Source organism: Loxodonta africana, chromosome 3, assembly GCF_030014295.1.
Source record: "Loxodonta africana isolate mLoxAfr1 chromosome 3, mLoxAfr1.hap2, whole genome shotgun sequence".
NCBI classification, from domain to species: Eukaryota; Metazoa; Chordata; class Mammalia; order Proboscidea; family Elephantidae; genus Loxodonta; species Loxodonta africana.
The window spans coordinates 169,520,974-169,539,226 of NC_087344.1; the positions used below are offsets into that span (position 1 = coordinate 169,520,974).

General features: G+C 37.7%; 1 protein-coding gene across 3 annotated transcripts in view; it reads left to right on the top strand.

The window, feature by feature from the left end:
* VAV3 (vav guanine nucleotide exchange factor 3) overlaps positions 1–18,253 on the top strand; it is a 418,482-nt gene that overhangs the window by 372,867 nt on the left and 27,362 nt on the right. For all 3 annotated transcript variants that reach the window (XM_003409531.4, XM_023547427.2, XM_010589521.3), the window contains 3 exons: positions 5,579–5,695; positions 6,283–6,370; positions 14,423–14,552. In XM_003409531.4, coding sequence (XP_003409579.1) covers positions 5,579–5,695; positions 6,283–6,370; positions 14,423–14,552 — 335 coding nt within the window. The remainder of the gene's footprint in view (positions 1–5,578; positions 5,696–6,282; positions 6,371–14,422; positions 14,553–18,253) is intronic.

Genomic DNA, 18,253 nt, shown 5'->3' on the forward strand with positions numbered 1-18,253 from the left:
CTGGAAAAATATATCCCAGATCCAGAATAGTTATGACCATCACGTGATAACTACTTTATACTGAGTATTTTACTATGTGCTGGGCAGTATGCTTAGTGCTTTATGGGTTTATTTCATTTTGCTTTTCCAACATCCTTACAAGGCAGGTTGTTAATATGCCCTTTTTACAGATGAGGAAACAAAGGTTAAGGCCAGGCAACTAGGAAGTTTTGGAGCCAGGATTCCAAGTTATGCCACCTGTACCTTGCCATTGTTTCGTCAGTGGCTGTAGAGTCAGCCCTGACTCCTCGTGACCTTACGTATAAGAGAATGAACCATTACTCGGTCCTGCACCACCTTCACCATCCCTGGTATGTTTGAGTCCATTGTGTTGACTGTTGCGTCAGTCCATCTCATTGAGCCTTTTCTTCCTTTTCGATGACCCTCTACTTTATCAACCTCTAAATATAAAACTTGGGCATATTTACTCATTTATGTTTGTTGCCCTGAATTTTGCATTTGACTCTTCTTAACATGAAGATCTTGACATGTATGCACACATATGAGGCATCAGGATATGTATGTAAATGAGATATCCTTAGAGAATGTAATGTAAGTTCAGTTTACAAGTGTAGATAACACTAGAGTTGTCTCATGTTTTTTTAAATGTTCTGATTACTTTCTGCTATATAACTAAATCCTAGAAAAGGCTAGGTTACTCTTCAGTGCGTAGAAAGTCATTGCCCGATGAATGGGATTTTTCTCAGACCTGCTCGCTCTCCCTGAACATCCTGGTCTGTCTTCAGTGGCCTATTATTTGCCCTCTCTGCCATCCCTCCTTTGTCCTCACCACTGAGCTTGCTGTTAAAAATTATAGCAGGCTGGTGGTAGAACTAGAAATCTTGCTACATTTTACCTGGTTTTAGGCAAATTTGAAGTTTTAGTTTCTGTGGAATTTAAAACTATAATCCTGACAAATTCTGAGAATAGAACTGATAGCACGGATAATCAAACTGAAAACACCAGGAACTGGTGAAACTACAAGAGAGCAAAGATTAGCTTCCTCCTTTTTTTTTTTTTTTTACTATTTTTCAGGTAACTAGGCATTACAGTCATAAGGATAATAATTTTAGAGATAAATACTAATGCCACATGCTGCGTGGATTTATGAAATAAACAAATCAGGTACCTGAGACTCATTCAGGGCGCAGGAGACTAATTTTGTACCTTTCATTTTAAAATACACACTCACGGATATCTAAAATTGCATTGAAAATATGACCAGTTAGAATAGTATTTGTAATGATTAAAATAAAAAGATATTCAAAGGAAGAGCCTTGAAAATAGGAAGAAATAAGGAGATTTCATAGTAGAATGGCAAAATTACTTTTTATTCCTGAGTAATCTGGGCAGTTTATTGAAGCTAAGCAGGCAGTTTCATGTCAAATGCCTTCTGCTAGGGGAAAAAAATGATCAAATCCACGAGAAAATGGAAGCTTCAATTTAAAAACTAAACTATTTAGAGAAAATTACACCAAACGATGACATGTGATTCTCAAGTCACTGATGAGTTGAATATCAGCAAGTATATCATCTGTTCATTATTTCCACATTTAAAAACAGGTTGTTCCCACAAGGTGAACTTTGTCTCTTATATAGGCCATGAAATGAAATAGAAAATAAAGATGATTATCTTCAATTATCAATGTTTTTGGGTATCATGAAGGCTGAAACCAACCATTAGAAAATGTGTATAAAGAACAGGAAATGGATGCTAGATCCCTTACTCCATCTTGTCAGCAGTCAGGCAACTTCCCCTTTCCTACCCTGGCAGGATATACTGATTTGGAAACTATATTACATAGAAAAATTAAGCCAAAGAGGCCCCAGACATGGATAGACTAAACCCAGCAGAGGTTGGGGAGGATGTCATACTGAAAATATAGGGGTTAAAGACAAGCCTATATACTGAATGATGAAAAAACCCCTCCCTAGTCCTTTCATGTAACCTAATTCTAGTACTCTGGCAGCTGGTTCAGCCATACACACACGACCCTCTTTGGGTTTCCAGACAAGAATTTGGAAGATTTCTTCTGTGAGGAAATTGAATGTCCTCAGAGGTAAAAACAAAAACAAATAAAAAAAAACTCCAGTCCTAACATTTGGGTGTAACCTACCCAAACTATCAAGTCCTTGCCAAATGATTAGGTTCCTACTCAATGAACCGTTGGAGCTCACACACACAAAACCTTCAGTGAGTTCTTGGATGCGTACCTCTTCAATATGAACAGAGAACACACGGTAACCAGCTATTTCAGGAAAGCCTTGAACTACAGACCAAATGAAATAAATGAGAAAAAAGAAACTTGAATAGAGATGCTAAAGGGAACAGAAGAAAGAATTAAAAAAAAAAAATTATCTTTAGAATTGAAAAGACATCACAGCCATTGAAGTGAGCTGGATGTTTTAAAAAGGGAATAATTAGAACACAAGAAAGGGCGGCTCTTCTAAATTCAATACTGAGTGGAAGGGCTGGAAAATAGAGTTGAGCAAATCTCCTAGAAAAGTCAAAGAGATAGACGATATGAGGAAAGAATGAAAATTAGGCAATCAACCCCAGAAGTACAGGCATTTAACTAGTAGAAATTCTAGAAAGAGAAAATAAGGGCAGCAATTATATTTAAAAACAAAAGTACAAAAAATTCTCAGAACCAAAAGACACTGGCTCCAAATTGAAGATGCACTTGAGAGTCCAATACAATATTGAAGAACAAAGTGCAGCACATTAACAAGGAGGCACATTATCATGATGTTTTCAATATAGAGAATACAGAAAGACTTAAAATTTCCAGGAAGAAAAAAATCTGGTCACATGCAAAGAATCAGAAGTCAGAATTGAAATCCTTGAATTAGAAATTAGAAGAAGATGGAGCAATGCCTTAAAATTTCAGAGGAAAAATAATCTCTCACCTGTAATTCTGTCCCCAGTCAAACTATGTATTGTTAGGGTAAAATAAAGATATTTTCATAGGTGTGAGGTCTCAGAGTATTAGATCAATCGTATCCATTTATAGGAAGCTGAAGGATGAGCTAATAAACCTAGAAAAGAGGGAGCCACAAAATCCAGGAAACGGGATCAAACATAGGGAAAAGGCAGAGAAGTTCCAGGCCTACAATAATTCAATAGGTTTATAGAGTAAGCAATATCCATTAGATAAAGAATGGAGGGCACAAGGGAGATTATGTGGTGTTGAATGTATTAGTGGGGGTTTTGTAATTCCCTTGGAGAATTTGGAAAGAAGTTGTGATACAAAGAAGCATGAGCAAACAAAAATATGATGCAATTATTTTTTGGATGTCAGACATTCTTTGAATGTGACTGCATGCCTACACTAGGCCAGATGATGGCTCGGCTTTGTAGAAGTTACAAAAGGAGAAGAATGAAATGCAGTACCGTGAAAGAATGAATATAGATGGAAAAACATTATTTTTCTTTTTGATATATAAAATTGATTAATTAAGAAGTTATAGTATAATCATCTTATTTGGAAATACACAAGTAAAAATCAAGGGAAAAAAAAAACTACACTTAAAAAAAAAAAACCTGTTGCCGTCAATTCTGACACATAGCAACCCTATAGGACAGAGTAGAACCGCCCCATTGGGTTTCCAAGGAGCGGCTAGTGGATGCAAACTGCCGACCTTTTGGATAGCAGCCATAGCACTTAACCACTGCACCACCAGGGCTCACACACACACAAAAAAAAACCACAGGTAAAATATAATAAGTCCCCGAATTATGAATGTCCAGTTTACATTCAACTAGCACTTGCCCTTTAATGTTATGTGAATTTGCCCTCACTGAGACACCGTTGAACCAATCCCTGCTTGCAACAAATTCTTCATCGCAGTCCCCTTCACTTGCTGCACATGCAGCTTCGACATCACTGAGAAGGCTTCCAGCCTTTTCTTGCACTAAAATAAGGCTAAATAAGAACCCTGTGCACCTATTCCAACATACCTACAAATTCTTAAAGAAATTCATAGGAAAAGATCTCGCTAGTAAACCGAGGATTGCATGTACTTGAAATGAGATTCAGAGTAGAAAGCTGGTGAGATGGGGTACTGCTGTTTTTTCACTACATTTTAGTACTGTGGTCATGTATTACTTTGATAAAAGTGCATATAAACCTGTTGCTGTCGAGTCAGTTCTAACTCATAGCAATTAGTAGCATGAAGGAAAAAAAGGATACTGTAATGTGAATAATGAGATGGAGCATGCAGAGTGTGGGACATTCTCTGGATAGGATGACCCTAGAAGGGTCTCAAAACATGACACGATGTGAGATGGAAAGTAGGTTGATGGAGTGAGTGTTTTCCAGGCAAGTGTACAGCCTGTGAGAAGACTCCAAGACCAGAAGGAGCTTGGTGAGTTCCTGGACCTAAAAGAAGGCTGGAGACTAGTGAAGAAGGGGCTTGAAAGAGATAAAGTTGAAGGGGTAGGGATGGTCAGATGCTGCTAGGTCCTAAGCGTTCATGAGTTTTTATAACTGTACGTTTAACCTAAGGTACCATCTGCACAAACTACCTTTGCCTCCCCTTTTATACTTGGTGGAAACCCAAAATGCGTTCCCTCTCAACAAACTTTTGTTGAATGCTTGTCACGGGTATTTTAAATAAATATTCAGTGTAGATTAGCAATGGATATTTACTCTGAGTCACACAAGTTTATATATGAATCAGAATTTTCTGGAAGATTAATTCATGAATATCGACAGCACTGGCTTTACTGGGACCTTTGAAAAACAGCTGATCTAAACATAAAAACATTTTTTCCAATTTTTATTGTCCCAAATCTCTGATGTATTTTATCAATAAATGCTAAGCCTATATTTGATATAAAGGGCCATTAAAGAATATTTCAACACTGATTATGAGCCTTTTATTATTATTATTGTTATTGTTATAGAGTTTGGGCATGTTTAAGGCCAATATAGTCTAGGGAGTAATGAATTCTGGTTTTGAAAACTAGCTACCTTTTTTAAAAATAAATTGTACTCACTACTACAGTTTTCTTAAGAAAATGGGTTATCAAAATTGTGGATTTTAAGCATTAGTCTTATATCCAAAAAATAATTATTTTAAAATGAGTTATTGCTGGAATTTTCTTTAAAAGATGTTCAAAGGAGATTTCATTTCATCATTTACTTAGAAAAGCTTCAAGTTTGGGATGAGTCTGTATGTGTGTGATGTGTGTGTGATGCAAGGCAGTCCATTAGTACAAATCTTCCTTGTCCCTAAGCTCCCCACAACTCTCTTTCCAACCCAATACCTTATTAACTGTCTGTTCCATTTTGTTTGTTTAATAAATATTTAGACACTATTTATTTTACCATTAAGTTAGCTTTGTAGAGCATTTGTGTCTGGGCATATGAAAGGATCTAAAACTTTAGTTTTTTTGAAGCATTGTAATTAGTTGAGAAGTAAAAAAACAGCTCAGATCTGCCACTAAATTAAAATCTTCATAGATGCTTATTTTTAGCCTCTGTTCTCTTTCAGGTACATTAATCCAAATTTTCTGTGTCGTCATTTCTTACAGGTATGCTGGAGCAATGGAAAGATTGCAGGCAGAGACTGAACTTATTAATAGGGTAAATAGTACTTACCTTGTGAGGCACAGGACCAAAGAGTCAGGAGAATATGCCATTAGCATTAAGTAAGTAGGACAAGTACTTTTACAGAAATAGATTTCCTGTTTTTATAATTGCATAGACCATCTGACATGTATAACACTGAAGTGGAAAACCAAGGTTCTAATTGCAGCAGAAATAATGCATCTATCCAGACAGTTCATTAATACTTGGAGATCTGTTAGAAAAACAGTAATAAGTGTTATAGGCTGCTAATTGGCATATTAGATTTCTTTCATAACATTGTGTTTTTTGATGGCTTGATGTGTGTGTTTATTTCTAGTAAATTCTAAGAATAAAGCTACTAGATTTTGCTTTATTTTGTTTTTCTACATTCTCAAAGTGAATTTACTAAATAAATTAGGCATAAAGAGTAACTTAAATCCTCCTCTACCCTTCTCTTCACCTCAAATATTGGTTATCTTCAGCCAACCTAGTAAACCAACCTAGTAAATATATGTTGTTAATTAGCTGTCACTGGTGTATTGGCATAGGTATATATTTTGTCTTCAGAATTAATTCCTATAATGTTATGGGGGCATGCCCTCTGCTAATCATTGATTTTTACTGATTAAAGACACATTTATATTCATAAGTTATTCGTTGCCTACAGGTATAATAATGAAGCAAAGCACATCAAGATTTTAACAAGAGATGGCTTTTTTCACATTGCAGAAAATAGAAAATTTAAAAGTTTAATGGTAAGCATTGATTAGTTCTTTGCAATCTGGGGTCCTTATTTTCTTTCCTGTTATTAGAAAAGTTGGTGTTAATTCCATAGTTTCTTGGAAATTTTGCTCACTGGAAAGTTGTTCAAAGAGAACCATATGATAATTTCCAGCAGAATCCTGAAAATTCCAATTTTGAGAATGCCAGCTGAGTTTTATATTGGTTTAATCATATTTTTTTATTGTAAATTAAGTTTGTAAAGTTTATATAATCTTTCAGTCTATCCTTTTTATGATTGTCAGTGAAAGCAGTAAAAATTTCAAGTGCAGGTGCAGTCACCTGTTATTTGTGTGAGGTTTGCCTTGTTTTCAATGACAAGCGCGTTTTAGTATAAATTTCTTTCTTCCTCTTCCTTCCTTTGCCTTTTTCTCATCACTTGGGCAGAGAAGGATATTTAAATTATAACATAAAAAATTGTAATTAGTAGAATACTCCTCACATTTAGGTTCATTTCACATAAAATGCAATATAAAATCAAATGTAAAAGCTTTTTGTGTTTTCTGCTGTTTTAAATTCTCTGTGCTATGGTTTTCCTTCATTAATTTGGACAATTTAAGCATTAGCAGTGTAACATTTTTACCACACAACAGTTGATATTTCATAGGCACTTTATATTTAAATTGAAATAGTATAGTGTTACCAAGTCATTCCAAACAAAAACTATTTTGTTAATTCTCATGATTTTCTTAAAATGACTCCTTTTTAATAATTGTGTTAGCGTATAAGAATATTATGCATATACCATATAAACAATGCATATATGTCATTATCTATGCGTTGTTGACACTAAAGAAAAAGTTTATATTTCCTTAAAAGTGGTCTCAAGTCTTTCTGAAGTTTGGTAGATTTTCTTGTGATAATGAAGATTTTGGATATAGGACATGAGATGCGTTTGTAACACTCAGCTAAGTACTTGGAGTATCATTGGGAAGGGCCACTCGTTGATTGAGCCATCAATCAAATGATATATACTGTATCCTTCCAGAAAACATCTCAAAGCACTTGGCAGATGTTAACATTAAAGTTAAACCTGAGTGCGAGAGCCACAAAAAATAGGCCAGATTGAAAGTCGTATCTAAAAATTTAGATTTGCTTCAAGGCCAGGATCCATGTTTTCAAGAAATTGAAGCCCCTCAAGTTGAAAGCAAGGTAAGAAAAGCTCTGTGGACCTAAGTATCCCATTCCCTTTTCAAAAGCCGAGGATGGGCTGCAAGAATATGTCTTGGAAACCGTAACCTGTCAAATTGGTAACCAAGATCCAGGCATCCTCTCTGCTGGAAGTGACTTTTGTTCTGTTGGAACAAGCAGGCTATGCATAGAGAGAACTGGACCTGAGGAGGTTCTTCATAAAAGGAAAACCTAGAGGGAAGTGGCAGGTGAATGCACAAATAATGAATGACAGACCCAGCAGAGACGTGATAAAAGCACACACGGGGGTGTCCACATCTCTGCAAGACACACCAGCTTGAGCCTTCACCTGCAGAACTTCTTGGATGGTAATGAGACTGCTCCACAGTGTTGTAGTTAATATGGGACTTAAGAAAATGCTGCAGGGCCCAAGATGATGCCAGTCTTGCAGACTTTGAAAGCAATAAAAGGAACTCCCATCAGAGGAGACAAGCAAAAAGGATGAAAGGAGTATTCTCTGGAAAGGGCCAATCAATGCAGCTTTGTGTCACCTGGGTTCAGCTGAAGAAAAATTCTTTGGCAGCTAAGGTTAAATGGAAACAACCTGCAATACCACAGTGACCTGGAATAGTGGATACAGATCCTTGAGTTCTGTCTACATAGAAAGCTGTGATTATATCAAAAGCAACAGAGAGCCAGAATTTGGATAATTTATACCAGGGAGCAATAAAAATTTCTGCAGCGATGTTCTGGAAAGGGCATTAAAAGTGCTTGTTACGGTACTAAAATACGCTATTCTGATAGGGTATTTCTAAAATAACAGAAATGCCTCTGTTGGAGACGTGCATGTTTCTTTCTTCCACATCTGGGGACATTTTATAAGGAAGCACGTAGCACAGTGGTCACAGGATGGGAGTAAGAATGAACAGCAAAACTACCATGAAACTAAAAACCATTAATAAAGTATTTGTAAAAAAGTGGCAGGGAGTGAAGACAAGGAACTAAAAATCTGAGTATCAGAAAAATACTTTTGTCAGGTTAAGCAAATAATTATAAAAATTGCTTAGGAAGAGGCATTGAACTAGCCTGGAGCTGCCTCTGCTTTTTGCCCCGTTCATGTATAGAACAAATTCATCTTGAATCCTTACTATGTGAAATGATGTTTTTGGAAAATGCAAGGACTTGACTATCCTAACCCATTGCTGTCACAACAAGTGTGCCTTTATTTATTTTGACTGTCCTAAAGCGGCTTCCATATGGGTAAATCCATCTGCACCAAGAACCTCACAGTAGCGCTGCCCTTTGAAGCTAAGCTGAGAAGAACCGCATGGACACTTGAGCAGAAAGGGCTGGTTCATATTTCAGCAGCTTCTTTGGAAGGAGACAGAAGGTTAACGTGCACCTTTGACTTCCCTTTGGTAGGGGAGATGCCTCCATCAATCGGGATCATAGGACCTTTTATCATGTTGGTGTCAACTATGGTTCCCATTATAAATAACTAGCAGTCTGTGGGTTGAAGTTGCTGTTGAAGAGTAGCTCCGTTCGCTCCCATCTTTGGTGTGAAAGTTAAGATTCTTCTACCTATGAAACTCGTTAGGGCTGCGGAATTAAAATTTTAATCTGGGAAGGGATGTAAATTGCAAACAAACTCCCAAACTTACTGTAAATTAGCTAGTTTCTCAAAGAGAAGATTGGCCTTCAGTGCTAATGACCTAACCATTTTCCCCCGGGCTTCAGTGCCTTGGTTAATCAAAATCTTTGTTTTTCCTAGTCATTAAATTCAAATTCAAAATGAATTTCTGTATCCAGATTACAAGGCATTAATTTTGTTCTAATTTTCACGTATGCCAGACAGTCCATGTCCAAACACTGTTTATAAACCATCTCCATTGCCTGTTGCCTTGGTAATTGGAATGACTGGCTCTCACTCATTATTTTTCAGAGACTTGAATTGTTGACACTGCTGTGTCAGTGTGAGATAAGGAAAGCTTAGCGATTTCTTTTGTTTAGAGTCTTATTATTTACTTGTAGTACCTGAAGGTCAATGACTGCCAAAGCAGGGGTGGATTAGACTGAAATACAGAAAGCAGAAAGGCATAAATTGAAAAAGACCCACGGTGGCACTATTTAATTCTACCCAATTAAAAACATGTAGAAAGACTTACCCCCATAAGACTATAAAAATGGAACTAAAATATCTTCCACGCTTAGTGAAGTGATAGAGCATTTTGCAGCTTACTAGGCCACGTAACCTTAGGCCTTGGAAAGTCATTTTTCTCATCCCTAAATTTGAGGGTGAGGGAGTATTAAATGATCAATAAGTCCCTTTTCAGTATGATAATTCTATGGTTTCTAGACAACTGCAGATAAACAGTAATTCACAGTAGTATAATTTATAAATTTCTGTTACCTATAACAAAACTACATTGAAGTTCAAAGTTATTAGCCTATAATTACTTTCAGATTTATTTTCACAATTTTGCTAAGAACAGGATACATTTCATTTAATTTAAATAACAAGACAAAGAACTACTCTGACATCATTTGCATCAGCAACACAATAGATGCATGTACATTTCTTTCAGAGACTTCATACAATTTTTTTATTATTTATTATACTTTAGATGAAGGTTTACAGAACAAACTAGTTTCTCACTAAACAGTTAGTCCACATGTTGTTTTATGATATTGGTTAACCACCCCACAACATGTCAACACTCCCTTCTCAACCTTGGGTTCCATCTTACCCACTTTCCTGCCCCCTCCTGACTTCTAGTCCTTGCCTGAGGACTGGTGTGCCCCTTTAGTCTCGTTTTGTTCTATGAGCCTGTGCAATCTTTGGCTGAAGGGAGAACCTCAGGAGTGACTTCGTTACCGAGCTCATAGGGTGTCAGGGGGGGCCATACTCTCAGTGCTTCACCCATCTCTGTCAGGCCAGCAAGTCTGGTCTTTCTTTTTGAGTTAGAATTTTGTTCTACATTTTTCTCCAGCTCTATCTGGAAGAGAGACCTTATACAATTTTGATTTATATTTTTCATGTTGGTCACTCACCACCACCACACCTTAACTATTGCCATGAAGTTGATTCTGACTCCTAGTGACCCTATAGGACAGTAGAATGGCCCCGTAGGGTTTCCAAGGAACATGTGATGGATTCAAACTGCCGACCTCTTGGTTAGCAGCCAACTTCTTAACCACTACTCCACCAGAGCTCGTAGAATTGAATTCCAGACCTTGCCTTTGCAAATCATGTTAAAAATTGCTGTAAAATAAATGCCATATTCTAAATTGAAGCCATTTTAAAGGTAAAAAACTTCTATCTGGTGTTTTTGTCTTTCTTCTCTTTTTAAATCCTGGTCAGATGCCACAGTCCTTTTCTTCGTCAAGGACCTTCATGATCTGGGCCCTAGGAAGGAAGAAATTTAAAACAAAAGTTTAGATATAAAATATATAAGACCCTAGCATCTTATGTCTAAGAAAACAAAGTTATTGGTACACCATTGACACTTGACAAATGCCGTTTTCTTTTTGTCCCCTTTTGTGTGTGCTTGTGTGTTTACATTTGCAAGCTATTATTTGCTAATAGTATGACATAGTTAAGAGCACAAACTTTGGAGACAGATACCAGCTCTACTATCTTGCCCAATTTGGTTCACCCCACTGAGACATGATCATTAATGAGGATAAGGTCTGTGTCATAACTTTTTTGTGTGAAGATTAAATGAGGTAACTCTGTAAAGGACCTGGCACCAGAAATAATGGTAGCTGTTTAGATTATTCACATGTACCAGGCATTTGTTGTTATTGTTATTGGTAGGTGCTGTCGAGTCGGTTCCGACTCATAGCGACCCTGTGCACAACAGAACGAAACACTGCCTGGTCCTGCGCCATCCTTACAGTCGTTGTTATGCTTGAGCTCATTGTTGCGGCCACTGTGTCAATCCACCCCGTTGAGGGTCTTCCTCTTTTCCACTGACCCTGTCCTTTCCTAAGCATGATGTCCTTCTCCCCAGGGACTGATCCCTCCAGACAACATGTCCAAAGTATGTAAGACACAGTTTCACCATTCTTGCTTCTAAGGAGCATTCTGATTGTACTTCTTCTAAGACAGATTTGTTTACTCTTTTGGCAGTCCACGGTATATTCAATATTCTTCACCAACACCACAATTCAAAGGCGTCAATTCTTCTTTGGTCTTCCTTATTCATTGTCCAGCTTTCACATGCATCTGATGCAATTGAAAATACCGTGGCTTGGGTCAGGTGCACCTTAGTCTTCAAGGTGACATCTTTGCTCTTCAACACTTAAAAGAGGTCCTTTGCAGCAGATTTACCCAATGCAATGCATCTTTTGATTTCTTGACTGCTGCTTCCATGGCTGTTGATTGTGGATCCAAGTAAAATGAAATCCTTGACAACTTCAGTCTTTTCTCCGTTTATCATGATGTTGTGCATCGGTCCAGGTGTGAGGATTTTTGTTTTCTTTATGTTGAGGTGCAATCCATACCCAAGGCTGTGGTCTTTGATCTTCATTAGTAAGTGCTTCATGTCCTCCTCACTTTCAGCAAGCAAGGTTGTGTCACCTGCATAACGCAGGTTCTTAATGAGTCTTCCTCCAATCCTGATGTCCTGTTTTTCTTCATATAGTCCAGCTTCTCATATTATTTGCTCAGCATACAGATTGAATAGTATGGTGAAAGAATACAACCCTGACGCACACTTTTCCTGACTTTAAGCCAATCATATCCCCTTGTTCTGTCCGAACAGCTACCTCTTGATCTATGTAAAGGTTCCTCATGAGCACAATTAGGTGTTCTGGAATTCCCATTCTTTGCAGGCACTTACAAGTCACTTTATGTATTCTTCACTGCAGCCTGTGAAATGGTGTATTATCTCCATTTTACAAGGGTGGGACTTAAGAAATCTTGTTAATTTTACCCAATCCTTCAACCAAACTCTCAGCTTATGAACAAGGTCTTTACTTTATCACGTTTATGTGTGTTCTTAGCCTGACTGCTCTTCCTAAAACAACCTTCCCTCATCCTCCCATGGAACTTAACAAAAGCTGTTTCTCTCTCCTGGCTTTGAACTTCCATAAGTCCTCACTTCCTACAAGCATGAGAGCTCCTAGAGGGCAGGAGACTTACCTTCATAATCTTGGTGACCCCTGAAACTCCCAACACAGTGCACTCCACAGTTCATTCTGAGTTTGGTCAGAAATTATAAATAAATCATTAGAAGTTGTGAAAACGGCATGGGAGTAGTGTCTGACCTCCTCCAACTTCATGAGGAGGAAGGAGAATCAAGAGCAACAGCCCAAGGCCGATTCCTATGGGGAGGGGGAATCAGACATGCCTCCTCTTTCCACCATCTTTACCAATTCTGACACTAACCATCCCTCCCACAGCATTCTCTACTGGGTTCAATAATTCATCGTAGTGACCACACAGAATTCACAGACCACACTCAGAATTATGGGGTTTATTAGGGAAGTAACAGTTACAGTTTAGGCTCAAGAAAACTCATAGTTCTTCCATCAGATTAGCCTATTCTCAGCTGTGCTCGCAGGCAAGCCTCTCCCTGGCCCTCAGTCTCTGCCCAAAGGCACTTAGCTTTTTCCTCTCTGTGGACTGGGAAGCCCACTGCACTGCTTCCTGCACTGGGTCTCTCTGCTGCTGGTCTCCCGTTCCTTGGTGGTGAGATTCTCCTCTCTGCTCAGGAATTGGCTCTCTTTTAAGGCAAAACTGACCAATCCCCTTCGTGGGCCACAATTACCTACCACATAATCACTTGTGTGGAAGTTATGAAACCATGGCTAGAAAGGCCACCCACAAAAGTAAATAATCCCACCGCAGCAGTTCTCTTGCTCTTCTTAGAGTGACTTTGTACCTGGCTAATTTGTTTTGGAAACATTTTACATAACCACTGTATGGAGGTATTGAGCATGGAGGCAGTGATTTTTAGAGTGAATGGGTTGTTTTTACAATGTGTGTTTTAATGAATTGCGCTGTAATGGAAGCATCAAATAATTAGATTAAGAGCAATTTTGCTTTCCATCTCATTTCAGGTATTTCTGTGAAACTATATATCCACAATACTCATCTGATGATAAGATGCATTTTTTTCTATTATGAGTTAATTCTTAGTCAATTTCTGTTTAAAGTAGAGATTCAGATTTGTGCAGAATCTACAAAACCAGCATCTCAAAAGATTTTCTGAATTTTAGTCTGAAAGATGGGGATCGGTTATTAAATTAGGCTTGGATGTATTAAAGACAAACTATATGAGAAAATTGGAGAGAACTACCTCATTGACCTGTGAGTGTCAGATGATGAACAGAGTTTTTGGGAAGGCACTAGCACTTCATCATAAATCAGAAATGAGATCAAGTAACATTTGTGGTTTATCAACTTTGGTTTACCTTGGAAAAGTACATTCAGGAGCAAGTTTGTTTTTCCACCATTTTGAAAGACAACACAGGAAACTAGAAATTGCTATTATTCAGCAAACAGCTGTTCCCTTTGTTAGTGATTAGAAAGGCAAGTGTGTCGCAAATAAGAAAAATAATTACTACTTTGAAATTGAGGATTGGTATGGTTTCTTTTAATCTACCACATCTGATTGAAGACGAACAGGATATTCTCTATCCATGCCTAACAATAGGCAGTAACTCACTTTGTAAGTGTACTACATAAAAAGGCCAGTTATTAGGAAGATGTCATGTATATCCAGACAGCAGGAACAGATTATCATTCACTTACCCTTCTGTATGCTTACAGAGAGCTTAGGGTTAAGTGGGTCATTCTTATAGTACATGTAATTGTGTGTCAAGGAGTTTATGTGTTTGAGAGCAAAAGTATCCTTATCAAAAATAATCCTTCATCCTTTTCCCTAAAGGAACTTGTGGAGTACTACAAGCACCATTCTCTTAAAGAAGGGTTCAGAACCTTAGACACGACTCTACAGTTTCCGTACAAAGAACCAGAACATTCCACTGGACAGAGGGGCAGTAGAGCAGGCAGCAACTGTGAGTATCGTCATTTAAAATACAATTTGCTGTCACTTCAGGATTGGAGGCACAATGACATTGAATGTCTTTATTCCAGCTTTTGAAATATAACTAATATGGTGATGTATTTAGCAAGGACTTTTTTTTTCTGGGGTGAAACAGAATCAGATGGACTAACAGGTTTATGAACATATCTAGTTATATTTCTTTGTGCCAATTAAAATCATGTTTGTGCTCATCAATCCATCAGAAATCCGAAGGGTATGTTAATTTGCAAGCTTTGTACTCTTCACTGACTTTGATATCGGCCAAACCCTCTCTAACTTACATATAGTGTTTGTGGTCACAATGCTATTTGAGTAACAGTGTCTAAGCGTGGATGGTGCACAACTGTCCAGTCTAGCCTAGTATCTCAAGTCTGTTTAGGATGCAATTTCAGCGATTACCTCAGGAATTTTGAAATGACTAAAAGCATGTTTTCTCTGATGTCAGTAAGTTATTAGCCAGCCATTTCTAACTTTATACATCAGCCACTTTCTCTCTGAATGAGCACTGTGCCACAACTAATCACAAAAGATTAGCACACAAAATCAGGTTATAATTTGAATGTGAGTTCACGTCAAAAACTTTTTCTCTCATCACCATTTAATGTCATGTAATCTTCTTGGAGGTAAATACAGCAGGTGAAGGGAACGTTGTGATGAAAAATGCTGAAGGAAATGTGATTTCGTTCCCTTATTTTGATGTGTTTTTTTATTTGGGGAAAAAAAACTGTTTTGGGGAGAAAATGAAGACAGTTTCATTATTCTTAGAATCTTTAGCTTTTAAACAAAATTAGAATATGTAGAAGTATTTGAAAAAAGTTCGCATCCGTGTAGTATAACTTTAACTTTTTTTCCCCTAAAAGTAGAAACTGAACGGGAAACAGGTAATACTCAAGGATCCAACAACATCAATAAAATTCCACACACTTACAATATAAGTAAATATACAAGTAATTTATCACATCAGCTGACAGGTTGTTTTTTTTTTTTTTTTTTAATTTGAATAACCTAATAGCTGTTCTCCTCACAGGAATTGATGATAAATGCCCAGCCAAAGTAATGAAAGCAGTAAGAACACATGTTATGTGGAAAGTTTAAATTTATATTTCTATTTTTAGCCCCAAATCACCCAATCCTCTAAGATTCTTATACAGGCCATAATTTTTGCTCATTCAAAAATGGAAGTTTTCCCTCAAAAAACATGTTTTCTACAAATTTTGCAAAAGCCTATCAAAGTTTTGACTCTTTATCTTGCCTGAAATGTATAGTTTGCAACTGCCTCCTCTTTGCCTTCTCACCAGCAGGGAATAATAAAACTTGCCAAGGAGGTCAGATATACTAAAAATTCTGTTTGAGCTGTTCACTTAGTTCTAGAAAACCAAGGAAGTGTTTGGGAAGAGGGAGAGATCCACAAGGAAAGCAGGTGTGCTGTATTAGGTGAGAATCTCATTAGCCATCACATTACTACGTAGTTTACTCTCAGACACTTTGTCTCAGTGCCTGGCATATGTAGGCGCTCAAAGAATGTTGTCTAGTGATGAATGAAGTGGCCGAATTTCAAATGTTGTCTCTAGTGTTTAATGAAGTATTTAACGCTCGGAGTCATCTGGCCACTAAGAAGGAAATTACAAGACTTTTTTTTTTTTTTCTTTTAAGCATAGCCAATAGAATAATTTGGAACATCTGTGCTAGCTGCAGGGAAATTTTTTTAAGATATAATGATCTTACCAGTTCAAACATCCTACCCAATCTTTTTAAGAGACACTGGCAACTTAAGTCATGTCACAAAAGCCCTGTGGTAATTGAGAAGGAAAAGCAAATCATTCATTTAAACTTTAATGTGCATTAGAGTCTAGTTATTTCCATTATTTAAACACTTATTCAACAAAGATATATTAAAGACCCAACGCTAGGCAAGGAAGGCACTGTTCTAGGTACTGGGATACAGCAGTTAAGAAGATCAAGTCTCTGCCATTACGGACCTTGAGTCCCCAGGCAGTGCAAACATTAATGCATTCTGCTGCTAACTGAAAGGCTGGTTGTTCGAGTCCACTCAGAGGTGCTTCAGAAGAAAGGCCTGGGTACCTACTCCCCAAAAATTAGCCATTGAAAACCTTATGGAGCACAGCTCTACTCTGACACACACAGGATTGCCATGAGTCAAATCGACTCCATAGCAACTGGTTGATTTATGGAGCTTACATTTTAATGGGAAGACTCAGGCAAGTCTGGGTTGGGCAAGTTTAATGTCTTTACATTTGTTGGTCAGGGAAGATCTCATTCATCAAGTGACCTGAAGGAAGTGAGTTACAGCAGTCATTGTGCAATGGTTGACGTTCCAAGATGATTCCATGAATACCACACCCCACAAAAAAAAAAAAAAAAATTTTTTTTCACCCCACACAGCAGGGTTAAAATCTTAGATCATTTATGGTACTGTCCCAATGTTTCATTTACTTTATGCTGACTTTCTATAAAATGAGAACACTAAGGTAGTTCTGAGAATTAAACAAGAGACTGTATGTCAGGCACTTAGCCCAGTGGCTGTACATGACACCAAAAAACAAACCCATTGCCATGGAGTTGATCGTGACTCATGAGGCTCTATGTGATAAATAGTCAATAAAAGCCAGCTGCTAGCATTCCTGCTTCTACCACTTCTGCTCCTACTATTACTACTACTGTTAGTTCTTCTGATGCTGCATCTCCCTGTATTTCTAAAAAAAAAAAAAAAAAATTTTTTTCTAAGACTTGAATAATTTTACTTACTGTAACTTACAGCAGTAGACATCTTTGCTTTTATGACTTTTTAAATAGATCTGTTCTTATTTTATACCAAACCTTGATTAAGGGTTAACCTTAATTAAAACATCACTTCTATTCTTTTGCATGATAAGCTTTTCAAGATCTAGTAAGGAGGGAATACTACATGTCCTGCATACAAAGATTACCCAGAATGTCTTTATACAGGATCATCTTACCCATAGATGAGAGCTGTGGCTATGCTGCTGAATAGCATCTAAAAATAACCTTTACCGGAAAGCATCACCTTGGGCTACTGGATTGAGAGGACAGACATGCCCGTTACCTCTAAGAGGCCTTGGAGGAGCAGGGCAGGCAGGCAGGCTGACGGGCAGGATTATCCTGTGTTCTGGGAAGAGGTTGAGAGTGGAGATCTAACCCCCGAAACCTGCTCTTTGTTATTATTTTTTTCTTCAATAATATCGTCACCTTGGAAAAGAAAGTACCAGGGCATTATAGAGGCTAATCGCCTCTACACTAGCCCAGGTTAGAATGATTTGGGGAAGATTACCAACTATTTTTCAAGTTTGTAAAATACCATGAGATTATGGCAGGACCACCTCAAGCAAATGCAAAATAGCATGCAAACGGATATTGATTAAACTTAAACGGGACCAGACCGTGGGCAAGGCACACAGCATTTCTGGGTTAGGGGGACGTTGTAGGTAAGGCTGTTTTCCAAGGTGATGAGATTTTTATGTCTGCCTTTGGAATGATTAAGAATGTTTCTGTAAGAGACATAAAAGGAATAAAAAAAAAAAGAGAGAGAGAAAAGAACAGAGAACTCTGGCATAGCAGTGAGCTGTTGTGCTTCCCCTAAAAATTGTTGTGGTTCCTTAGAAGGTCTGCTGCCCTGTTCTGTGGGTCTGTAAG